The sequence below is a fragment of the Callorhinus ursinus genome, unplaced genomic scaffold, assembly GCF_003265705.2.
Source record: "Callorhinus ursinus isolate GAN/ISIS: 27379988/994484 unplaced genomic scaffold, GSC_fseal_2.0 scaffold2, whole genome shotgun sequence".
Classification (NCBI taxonomy): domain Eukaryota; kingdom Metazoa; phylum Chordata; class Mammalia; order Carnivora; family Otariidae; genus Callorhinus; species Callorhinus ursinus.
The window spans coordinates 54,515,483-54,528,524 of record NW_027397064.1 but is presented as its reverse complement, the minus strand read 5'-3'; the positions used below and the strand labels follow the sequence as shown (position 1 = coordinate 54,528,524).

At 35.8% G+C, this 13,042-nt stretch overlaps 1 protein-coding gene across 1 annotated transcript in view; it reads left to right on the top strand.

Annotated features, from left to right (window-relative positions):
* Window positions 1–13,042, top strand: part of MTX2 (metaxin 2) — a 62,986-nt gene that overhangs the window by 38,717 nt on the left and 11,227 nt on the right. The window contains exons 5-6 of the mRNA XM_025850829.2: window positions 7,990–8,062; window positions 11,842–11,918. Of these exons, the coding sequence (XP_025706614.1) occupies window positions 7,990–8,062; window positions 11,842–11,918 (150 nt within the window). The remainder of the gene's footprint in view (window positions 1–7,989; window positions 8,063–11,841; window positions 11,919–13,042) is intronic.

Here is a 13,042-nt window from a genome sequence, read left to right as displayed (position 1 = left end):
AACATTTGAAAGGGTTTTCCCAACTTTGAAGCTGCTAGTTTTTTAATCTAATCAAAGCAGCAGCATTATTATTATTTACAGTAACAACTTTTGAATCTAGGATTTAAGGTATTTATAAAGGTTGAATTGACTGGTAACAGATTGTTCTTGTTCTTTATACTTTTGGCTTTGCTTTCACGTATGTGCAAATAATATATATTGTATTTTTCACAGTCATTCTTTATGAAAAAATCTGAGCCATGGTTCCCAGAAAATATGATTCAGAAGTAATTACTAAAGAAATAGAATTTAGAATCTTCATGGAGTACTGTAGGTGTCATCTTCTGGGATTGTTTCTAGAATTTCTCTGATTTAAAAGTTCTCAATGAATATTCTTTCTAAAGAATTCGGAGTCAAGAAAAATACACAGTATTTGATTATTATGGCTCAAACTGCTATGAGCATTGTTGTACATGTATGGTAATGACTATATGCCTTTTTTGGGGGGAGTATATTTCTGGGAATGGAATTGTTAGCTGATAGGGTAGGCATGTGCTTAGTAGTAATTACCAAACAGTTTCAAGGTGGGTGGATTAATTTACACTCCACCTGTAATGTATGAGAGGCTTCTCTCTCTCTCTCTCTCTCTCTCTCTCTCTCTCTCTCTCTCTCTCTCTCACACACACACACACACACACACACACACACACACAGAGTCTACTGGCCCACCCTTACCCCATCCCCAAATTCGGATACCCAGAGACAACCAACTTTCAGTTCTTTTAGCTGTATTATTTTTCCAGGTATTTACCTCTGTGTTTTTAAGATGCTTGTGTTATTGTTTCATTTAAAAATTTTAAAGTATCTATTGAATTCCACTATGAAATTTTCCTCTTACAACTCACCTTTCTCTCCTTCCCCATCTTCCCAATTGTGTTCTCACTTTTTTGGTTAAATTAATAGTATTTACATTATAATTAGAATGTAGATATTGATCTCAGTTGAGTAGCTCAGTGTACCATGAACATATTCTTTCTATATGGTTTCCCCCCCTCAGATTAGTAATTGTTTTATTTAATTCATTTGGGTAGTTTTCTCTCCTGAACTCTGAACTATAATGCTCTCCCTCTCAATGGTCAAAAACATCAGATTCTTTTTTTTCTTTTTTCTCAGAAATACTACCTTTGAAACTTCTGTTCCTTCTACTCTAATTGGAACAGTTCCTTTCTCTGCTGGCTTCAGAGCTGTTTTCTTATGACTGCTGTTCATCAGCATCCAGGGAATTCTCTTTGTTTTTCTTTTATGTTGGATCCCTTATTCTCTGGATCCCGTATTTTTTTTTTTTTTTTTTTTGGTCTATTATTTTTATTTTGTGCAGCACATTCTTCATTAGCTTTCTGAGAAAGGGTACAGGGGAAATAAAAATTTAAAGACCTTGCTTATGTGATACTATTTTTATTCTTTCTCCATACTTGATTAATACCTTGTCCACATGTAGAATTTTAGATTGGCAAGATTTTTTTCTTAGCATTTTGAAGGACTTGTATTACCATCGAGCTTTCGGAGTTGCTGTTGAGACATGAATGTCATCTATTTGCTCAGTCCTTTGTATGCTTCACTTTTCATTTTTCTGTTTTCCCCTTTCTTTTCTTTCCTTTCTTCCTTTCTCTTTCTTCTCTCTCTTCTTTCCTCCCTCCCTTCCTTTCTTCTTTCCTATATGCTGTGATCAGATCCCTTAAACTCTTTTTATGTTTATGTGTTCCCATATTAAAATAGGCATATTTGTTGTACCTACCTCTTGGGCAAAGCTCTTATGCAAGTACCTGGCACATGGTAGTAAGTGCTCAGTAAATATTAACCATTAAATTTTTCTTTAAAGTTGTCTTTTCTCTGCAATTTTTCGTTCCTGTCAGTTCCTTTTTTGTGGCTTATTTTGGCTCTAAATTTTATGTTGGAGGCTCTCCTCAAATATCTGTTGGTCTGTGCTAACAGTTTATTTTTAAGAGCAAGGCACTAAAAAGCTGATGGGGAGGGCGCCTGGGTGGCTCAGTTGGTTAAGCGACTGCCTTCGGCTCAGGTCATGATCCCAGGGTCCTGGGATCGAGTCCCACATCGGGCTCCGCCTGCTCTATGGGGAGCCTGCTTCTCCCTCTGCCTCTGCCTGCCACTCCCCCTGCTTGTGCTCACTCATTCTCTCTCTCTCTCTCTCTCTCTCTCTCAAATAAATAAATAAAATCTTTTGTTTCCTTGTTGGGGTTTGCGAAAATCAGCCTTTGAGAAAGAAAAGGAACTTTTCATGTTAAATGTTGGCTTTGATTCTGTGTGTGTGTGTGTGTTTGTGTGCGCGCACACGTGCACGTGCTTGCACAAGCACGCCTGTGTGTGTTTACTTAATGGAATTTTATTTTTGTGAAATTCCTTCCCAAATATGTAGCAGAATTCACCTCCATCTCCCAGTCAAACTTTTGGTTTCAGTCAACCCTGGGCATCACTAATTTGAAGAATTGCCTTCTGGGTTTCTAAACAGAGGTGTGCTCCTCCCAAGGCTTGAGATTGTGGAGGGTTTGGGAGAAACGGATACATTTCTGTAGAGTTTGTCCTGCGGTTGAAGGGTATGAAGGGCTCAGCCCAGGGACACACAATTCCTAGGCTGTGTTTCTCACAAGGGAGCTTGGACACAGTGTCTCCCCAACAACGCCCTGCTGTTTCTCTACACGAATCTTCTCAGACGGCCCGCGAAAGGGAACCTTGTTCATCTACTTATTTTGTAACATCACGGCTGAGCCACCACAGCGTTCTCTTCTCCTTTGCCAGCTTCCAGTTCATTGTGTAAATGGTTCGTTTTTTCTGTTGTGAGCTTTGGCGATTGTGTCAGGGCTCCGTTAGGAGACGGTTTCCCCTTGTGGTCCGAACAGCAAAACCCAAAAAGAGCCTTGTTACTCGGAGGCTCCCTCAGGCCTGCACCATCCAGAACACCACTCTTCATGCTCTGCTGTCGAGAAGCACGTTTCCACTAGCTGTATTCAGCACTACAATGCAGTTTTAAAACTATATTTGCATCCAAGACAATAAAAAGCTGTATTTTTTTTGAAAAAAAAATAAAATCTTTAAAAAAAAAGAAGCTGATGGGGAGATGAGGGAGATGACACGTAGGCTTAACTGTAGACTGCACAGTGAGCTGCTATTTTTGTTGGCTACTATCCCACCCTCCCCCACCCTTACCCAAACTATCAGCATTTGTAGGGCTTTTCTACAGTTATCTCTCTTGTCTTGGAGGGACTTAATTTGGTTGCCAGTGTATGGGAGCTGAGAGGGAGAGGGGTGCTGTGGGTCTCTTCAGTCAATGTGCGCACTCTCCCTTAGCCTTTCTCTTTTCAGTGTGATACCCCTACCCCCTCCCACCCAGTGCACTCTGCTATGCTTGAGACTTGAGTCAGGAGTCTCTCTGTTTCGGTTTCTTCATAAAATGAACCTCTGTCTCCTACCAGGCTGGGGGCGGGCTAGTTGTGTGATGCTTGTACAGACTTTCAGCCACTCTTATTTTTAGTTCTTTACCTCACCTCTGCCTTCTGTGGTACTTGGTGCCTCCAGTTTTGGAATCTCCTAGTTTCTGTGATGTAGATGCATTGATTTTTTTTCCTCTGCATATTCATAGGTTTCAGCTTCCTCTGCCCTGCTGAGTCTGTTCTTCATCTGACAGAAATAGGCAGACCCCTCTGGTTGGCTTTGGTCACCTCTCCCCCTTCTTTGTGTCATTCTGGGTTTATCAGTTTCCTATTCACTGTTATTTTAGTAGAGTTTTTTTTTTTTAAAGATTTATTTATTAGAGAGAAAAACGTGTGTGGGGGGAGGGGCAGAGGCAGAGGGGAGAGAGAATCTCAAACAGACTCCCCAAGGAGTGCAGAGCCCTATGTGGGGCTGAATCTCGTGACCCCAAGACCATGACTTAGGCCAAAATTAAGAGTCGGACACTCAACTGAATGAGCCACCCAGGTGTCCTTATTTTAGTAGAATTTTTGAAAGATTGCAGATAAAAGTGTAACTTCATTTCTTCATGTTTAACTGGTTATCCGTGATCTGGTATTACTCTCTTTCTTTTTTTTAAGGAAATAAAAAAATGTATCAACATCCCTTCAATGAGTTTTTTTGATGTTATGAATTTCATTAGTTTATTCAATGTGTTGAAACTACATCAACCTTATTAAATTTCAGGGTTTAGAAGTCAAGTACTGGGTACTATGTTCTGTGTGTATGTATGTGTGTTTAAAAAATTCCTTACCATTCAAAGAATGAATGTATTTATTGACTCTAGTTTTAATTTATTCATTTTTAAGTTCTTAGTTTTCACATGTTCATAAATTTATGTGACCATTTTATCAGTTGGAGTTGCTTGGCAGAGTAGACCCTATATTCTCTTTAAAATTGAATATTATGGTGCTTAATGTGTCACTGTCATCAAAAGTTGATTGATCGCTTGCAGAGTTTGTGGACACTCTAATATTGTGCAGATTATTTTTGTAATATTTAGCCTGATCACTTTCAGATGATGTCAGCCTGTCTTGCTAAGATGTCTTTTATGCACTGATTACCATTGCTGTAGATCCATGTTGTCTAATAGAACTTCCTGCAATGATATAAATGTTCAGTTATTTGTATTGTCCAATAAACACAGTAGCCATTAGCCACATGTGGCTCTAGAGCACTTGAAATATGTCTAGTGTGACTGGGAAACTGAATTTAAACTTTTATTCAATTTTAATTTATTTAAATTTAAATAACCACAGGTGACTGGTGGCTACCATATTGGGCAGCACAGTTCTAGATTCTGATAGTATGTGCTAAGTTTTTGGTGCGGATTATTTTATATTGTTAATCACTTGAATTAGTTTGGAATAAAGTATCCAGCTGAAGGATAGGAGTTAGCGGAGTTATCCTAAATTTGCTTATTATAATTAGAACTACATTTTTTCTTTGGATTTACATAAGAATGAAAATATGAAGACTGCAATTTCAGAATTGAAAATAAAATGTGTTTTAGGTTGGTGTATCATGCCATGTTATTTGGGGGCTGATAAGAGATGGAAAGTGAAAGTTGAAATTATTTTGTAACCTCTCAGAAATTTTCTTCCATTCTACAAAAGAAAGGAGGAACTACTGTTTGAATCAAAGCCTAGTTTGGATTTAACATTTTTTATTCTCAAAGACGGTCATAGTAGTGTTCTGTTTTACATTTTTATTTTTTAAAGATTGTATTTATTTATTTGAGAGAGAGAGAGTACATGAGAGGGGGGAAGGTCAGAGGGAGAAGCAGACTCCCTGCTGAGCAGGGAGCCCGGTGCGGGACTTGATCCTGGAACCGCAGGATCATGACCTGAGCCGAAGGCAGTCGTCCAACCAACTGAGCCACCCAGGCGCCCCCTGTTTTACATTTTTAATGTTTGAATGAAAATACCGCGTGACATCAGACTTCTTTGTGAACTGCAGGTTAATACATAAAATTTCTTTTGAATCGGGGATAGAGAGTAATTGTAGTAAATGCTGCGAAATTAATCTTTGGCTAACTACAATTATGCCATCAGTTGAGGTCTGTGGGTGAGTAGAGTGAGGCTAAATTGGTCAAAATGCAGTCAGTTATATTTTAGTAAAAAAGTGAAAAATTCACAGGACTGGAAACATGGCTTTGATTGCAGAACATTATCATTTTGCTTAATCCTTTTTGGTGAAATAGAGCTTTTTGAAATAGTGATTAGTACAATTACCACTGTACATTTAGTTTAGCAAAATATACAGTATTGACCATTTTTATAGTAGTATAATTGTTAAGGGAATATATTCAGACATTTTAGAAGATAATATTAAGTAGTTCTTTCAGATTCTTTTTGTTCTTCTCTGAAGGCCTCAGTCCCCTTTTATTCCTTCATTCTCAGAAGATGATTTCTTTCCCATTTCATAGAATGTGAACATTCTGTCGTTTTCTGGTCCTTTTTGCTTATCAGTGGCAGTCATTCCTGAGTCCAGCCGCCCTTGCGTTAGAGTGCGCGCGCACGGCCGAAGACCGGGTACCCGTACCTGTGCTCCCACGTCCCTTTTTCCCTTCTCATGGATCTTGTATGCCTGTTATTCTACCTGGTTTTTGTCAGTTCAGTGTGTTTCTGCTGTGTTTTTTTCTTTTCTGTTTATGTTTTAACAAGGACAACCTTTCTTCATCATCGGGTATAGATACATACGTAATAGAAGGAAGACCTTTCTAATCCCTTCTTCCTTTTCTTATCCATTCTTCTTGAAAGAGCTGCTGACACTTCTTGTCTCTAATTCTTCCATTCCTAGCAATCGGTGATTTTTGATCCTAGTCTATACTTGTGGGTCAGTCAAGTCGTTCACTATCGTTGTTATAATTTGGGAGCACAGGACTCTGAGAAACAAACTGAGGGTTCTAGAGGGGAGGGGGGTGGGGGGATGGGTTAGCCCGGTGATGGGTGTTAAGGAGGCACATAATGCATGGAGCACTGGGTGTTATATGCAGACAATGAATCATGGAACACTACATCAAGAACTAATGGTGTAATGTATGGTGACTAACATAACATAATAAAATTAAATTAAAAAAAAATTTGGCAGCGCAGGTTATAGTATTTAGAGGACAATATACACTTAAACAGATACAGAAGAGTCAACTTTTGGTTGGTTGAGGTGGTGTTTAAAGCCAGAAATAGTAATTATTGATGAATTAGTTAAAATTCGGTTTGGCCATGAGCTATAGAAAACCCAAAATAGCAGAGACTTAAAAAGATCGAAGTTTATTTCTTCTTCTTACAAGCACAGGTAATCCAGGTTCGGTGACTCCATGATTCTCAAGGAACTAGGCTTTACTCTTGTTGCGCTGCCATCTTCAACTCTCAACTTCTGTTTCATGGTTCAGTTTAACTCCTGTGGCTATAGTCATCCTTTTCCTATTCTAGTGAGCGGTAAGGAAAAAAAGCGGAGAGGCCATATCCCTTCCTTTTATTTTATTATTATTATTTTTAAAGATTTTTTTTTATTTTTCAACAGAGAGAGAGACAGCGAGAGAGGGAAAACAAGCAGGGGGAAGTGGGAGAGGGAGAGGCAGGCTTCCCGCGGAGCAGGGAGCCGGACATGGGGCTCGATCCCAGGACCCTGGGATCATGACCTGAGCCGAGGGCAGATGCTTAATGATTGAGCCACCCAGGCGCCCATAACCCTTGCTCTCAAAGAAACTTCCTAGCAGTGGCCCAGAACTTTAAGGCCCATTGGCCAGAATTTAGACATTGGTCACATCCAGTTGTAAGGGAGGCTGGGAAATAAGCTTATTTCAAATAGCCAGGTGTGAAGATATAATTCATGGTTTTTAAAAGGGATTGCATAACATTCCATGATTTGGATTCACCATAAATGATTTACTTGTTCTGTATTGTTAGACATTTAAGTTGCTTATGAGATTTTTGTTATTATAACAAAGTACAAATCAACAACTTACGTCTTTAAAAAATGAATTAGTGAGCATAAAAGCTACACATTAGAATACTGAGTATTATAGGAGAGAACTTGGAAGTAGCAGAAATAATATTTTGAGAGTTTTTCTCTAAGTCGAGAAAGGTGAAGATCCTGTAAGGAGTAGTGGAATTAAGCAATACCTTATAAAATTTGGGCTTCAGTCATCATTAAAGAAAATTAAACCAAAATATAGTATTGCTGGCTTACACAAACTAATGCAGTAAAATAAGTGTAGATAATTTACATTTTTTTCTTAAGCATGTATAAATGCTTTAAGTGTCATACATTTACTGGTGTCTAAGTTATATTGATTTTTTTAGTACTGAAATGACGTTTTGTTTTGTTTGGAATACAGATCTTTCACTTTAAATTGTTTCATTCTTTTCCAATAAAGTGTTACTATGTGAGCTGTTACTTAAGTTTAGAAAATAAATAAAAAGTTGTGTTCAAATATATATATACTTTCACTAGGCTAACTATACTTCTCTTGATTTGCAGGCCTTTTTGCAAATGTGTAATCTGCCTATCAAAGTGGTTTGTAGGGCAAATGCAGAATATATGTCTCCATCTGGTAAGTTTTTTAAAAATTCTCTGTTAATATTCTGCATTGATACAATTGTAATGTTAGTCCAGTTTGTACCTACAGTTTTAAAAGGCCTATTTTTGTTTGTTTGTATATTTACCCTTTGAAGAATTTCCCCATGGTTTTGTAAAGTAACAGTTGTAAACTTGATAGTCTTTGGGTGGACATGGCTATTCATTTCAACTCTGTGGTCATAGTTGGTTATTAGAAAGTTACAGAAATTGTTTTAAGTAGTAAATATTAAGAAAATACATAATCTCAGATATCCCCAGTCTTATTTACATAGGACTGTTTCCACTTCAGAAAACAAATTTTGATATTAATGAATCCATTCAGTATTAAACACACTTCTCCAAACTATGTTCTCCTATTATTCAGAGGGAAGAAGAGAGATTATGGACTAATTAAATTTACTTGTCAAAGATCTTGAATTCATCTCTGAATGCTTTTGGTTTCTAATCTTTGTTTTATTTTTATTTCAACAGATTTTAAGATACTTAGTAAGATTTTAGCCTTTCTGCTATTTTTTATGATCAGTATTGCCTTTTCTGTGTGTCATGTATTAGTAAATTAAGGTAAAGTTTTAAATAAATATGGTTCAGATAATTTTTAATATAAAAATATAGTGCCACAAAGCTGATAAATGTTAACTAGAATTGGTATGGATTATAATTATGGTTCTGCTGCTGCAGCAGTAACACAGAATCATTCCTTTATGGGTAAATCCTTTGAATATAAATGATTGGGATAAATGTGTTACATTGCTTTTTTAGGGAGACATTTATCTATCTCCTCCCTCTGAAGGTAACTTAGAAATGATTTGTGTAAACCTTTTTTTTTTTTCTTTTCATCTTAGGTTCTGAAAGGTGGTAATAATTGTCAAAAGCTGTGAAGACAGCCTCCATACACACTGAAAATTCTATACAAATACGTCTACACTTACAGATTTATGAATATGGGATGCCTAGGTGGCTCAGTTGGTTAGGCAGCTGCCTTCGGCCCGGGTCATGATTCCAGGGTCCTGGGATCGAGTCCCACATTGGGCTCCTTGCTCAGCAGGGAGCCTGCTTCTCCCTCTCTCTCGCTCTGCTTGTGCACTCTCTGTCAAATAAATAAAATCTTAAAAAAAAAGATTTATGAATATACATTTTAAAACATCTCCATAAAAGAATTTCTAGACTTGTAAACATAGACATATTTTAGATTGTTGAAGGCCATTAATTGACTCATTTTCTGTTAATTTTGAATGTAGGTTTTATAAACTTTCTGAATTCTGGTGAGATGAATTATATTGGGTTCTGTCCATCTTTTTCCTTTATGTAGTCATATAAAAAGAGTATATAGCTATTAATCTAATATTAAAGTTGATATCTTTGGCAAATGAGGAGAAGCCATAGAATTCATCCACCTGTTTCCTAAAATGACTATACTAAGTACCACCCAGGTAGATACTTTTTTATAGACTATATGAAAGACAAATAACTATTATAGAGGCTGCAGGACACACACACACATACACTCACTCAACTCACTCACTCACTCACTCATAGGAGGAGTCTCCTGTAGGCAGATGAAAATGGCACTTTTTATTAAAGCGTTTATTTAAAATTTCATCAAAACTAGTATTACTCTCTTTTATCATATGATTTGGGGTGATTAGGGGAATGTTTTATTTTTTTGCTTGATCTTGTTGTGGTAGGTTTTTAAAGCAGAGAACATTGTGCAGTAGTCAGAAATCAAGTCACTCTTGGCTAAGAGTTAGGAAATTTTTACTCATCCTTCTGTGACCTTGTCACATATTGACAGTTTCCTTGGGAAATTTCACTTCTCTTTTTTGAGCTTCAGTGACTTCATCTGTAATATGTGGTGGTTGGACTAGATGGTATTTGGGGCTCTTTTTATTTCTAGTCTTTTCTTAATCTACAAACTTGCTTGCTTTCTTCTTGCTTCCTTTGTTTAAGTTCTAAGAATGATTATTCTCCCTAAAATAAGAAATAGGGCCCGCAGTTTGTTTTTCTTTTTTTTAAAATGATCTTTGATGGGTGCCAGAGAATAATTGTCTCACTGTGCTTTTGCTTGATACCTGCAATATTAAGAATATAACATTGGCTTCACTTTAGGTCAGGCGAGTGACAAAAAACTTTATTCACTTCTAATTTGTTGCCTTGATTTTTATATATTTCTTTATATTTAGGGATACATGAGTACTCAGTTGACTACCCACACTGCTTTCCTGCTTCAGAATCTACAATACTGAAGTATTTTTACAAAAAGAAAACACAAACTCCTTCTTCCGAATACCAACTGGATATTGAAAATAAGAAATACACTTTCCTTTCAGAATGTTACAGCCTAAAAGTAACCTTCAGTCTAGGCATTTATCCACACATAGTTTTCATTCTCAGATTATTTTATCTCAGAGGACCTGTACTATTTCTAGCATTAGAGTACTTACAAAGATTTTATCTCAAGTTAAAAACGGTATGACCTAATACCCAGATAAATTCTTTTCTTTTTTGAAAGATTTATGAAGCAGTGGAAGAAAGGAATGTGGAATTCAGTGTTTTTTATTGGTTACATGGAAATGTCTTCTAAATATATCTATTGAGTTGTTTCCCTGAAGGCCTGCCTGCCTTTTGTAATGTGTGTTATCCTATGGATGTGGATGAAGCTTTTGTTGGTGCTATGCACCTCATCCATTACCCTTGGGCTGAGTGAGACAGAGAGGAGTGAATCTTTTGAAAAGGACCATGAAGAAGCCTACTGTTAGTGTGAACTCTGAAGTAGGTCTGATAGCCAAGTTTCATCTTCTAGCTTTTGGGGTGAACTTTGTTGCTATTTGGAGACTATTTTGTTATCATCTCTGATAATTTCATCAACAATTAGTATTTATAAAAATGAAATACTACTTTTTTAATGTGACATTTATTTAGAGCAGCCAGTTTTTATAAGCATACTTCTTATTTTTTCCCCCCAAATGTGTCTGGGAACATACTTTGTATTATAATTTATAAACTAGCATATCTTCAAAGATTGCTAATTCTCTTAATTCCTGATTTTTTTGAGTCAAAGACATTATTGTACCATTATATACTTAAAATTTTGAACTTAATGGGTATCTGAGATTTGTAGATGTAAAAAGAAGTCATCTTCTTAAATGTAGTTTAAAATACAGATTGATTAATTATACTCTGAATAGGAGGTCCCATTACATTTCTTTCAAATCTGTCAGTGGCTGTGAACCAGTGTTCGGCCTTGGTTCAGGTAATTTCAATAATTAGTATTTACTGCTATATTATATAGCGATTTGTTAGTGTTAGTTCTGAAAAGGGAATATTGTGATCAGTTATATACAAGTGAGAACTCTAGAAATGAATCTCCTTTTTTTTTTTTTTTAAAGATTTATTTATTTATTTATTTGACACAGAGCAAGAGATAGAGCAGGAACTCTAGCAGGGGGAGTGGGAGAGGGAGAAGCAGGCGTCCAGCCGAGCAGGGAGCCCAATGTGGGGCTCGATCCCAGTACCCTGGGATCATGACCTGAGCCGAAGGCAGATGCTTAACAACTGAGCCACCCAGGTGCCCTGAATCTCCTTTTTCTTTTAAAATTAGTCAGTAATTGTTTAAAACTTTATAGAATTTAATGTACACATTTAATTATTATTTTCAGAAGTTATAGGGATACAAAATCAGTATATTAATAAAACACATTCTATTTTTGTATTAATTTACTGAAAGTGTTTTCATATATTTTTTTCCCTCAACAGGTAAAGTACCTTTTATTCATGTAGGAAATCAAGTAGTATCAGAACTTGGTCCAATAGTCCAATTCGTTAAAGCCAAGGTAATAAAAAAAGATATTAAATATATTTGATCACAGTTAGTCTTAAGTCATTCATCATTCTTTAGTGTGTCTTAACATTTATATTGATTTTAACCTAGTTTTATAAAATGCCAATATAAACTAGTAGAGAAATATTTCTAAAGTGTAAGTTTTTTCTCCCATAATGTAAATCAATGGCAGAAGATGTAATTTGATCTTCACAAAATGGTAGATAATTTTCTAACTTACACTTATGAGAGTTCTGGTCATAAATGAAAACTTAGGTTGTTATAAAATGTCAGGTTAACCTTTGAGAAGGGAGGTATAGGATATATTTAGAAGTTGAACGTATTAATATATACATTGGAATTCAGTTTAGGTTTTAATAGTTACAAAGGACAACCTCCATTAACATTTTGGGGAACATCCTTCCAGACTTTTCTCTATGCATATACAGAAAAATATAGATCATACTATTATGTGGTATTTTGCAACCTGCCTTTTAAAATCATCAATATGTTTGGAGATTCTTCCATGTTAATGACTGTAGAAATATATCATCCTTTTAAGTTGTTGTATAGTATTTTATTGTATGGATGTATTATTATTTATTTACATAAGCCTTTATTGATGGACACATAAATTGTTGTCAGTTTTTGGCTCTTATTGAGTGTTAAGATAAATATTCTTCTACAGATATCTTTGTACACTTGTCAGATTATCTCCTCAGGATAAATTCCTAAGAGTGATACTGCAGTATTAAAGGGTATGCATTTTTAAAGTCTCACCACAGATGGCTGGATTGAACTAAAGGGTTATACCATTTTATGCATCTACTCATTATTATAGTATATGAGAATTTTAAAATTAGTGTCTATTTCCCTATACATTTACTAACATTTTTTTTTCAACTTTGACCACTTTATAAGCAACACATGTCAGTCTTTTGGCATTTATTTTATTACTAATAAGGTTAGTCTCTAAAAAAAAAAAACAAGGTTTACTGACCATTCTGTTTTCTTCTTTTGTGAAATATTTGATAATGTAATTTTGTTCATTGAAAGATACATTTTTATAATGGCACATAAATACTACTTATTAATATTTTGTAGTGATAGATTATTAACTGTTTTTTCGTATATAAT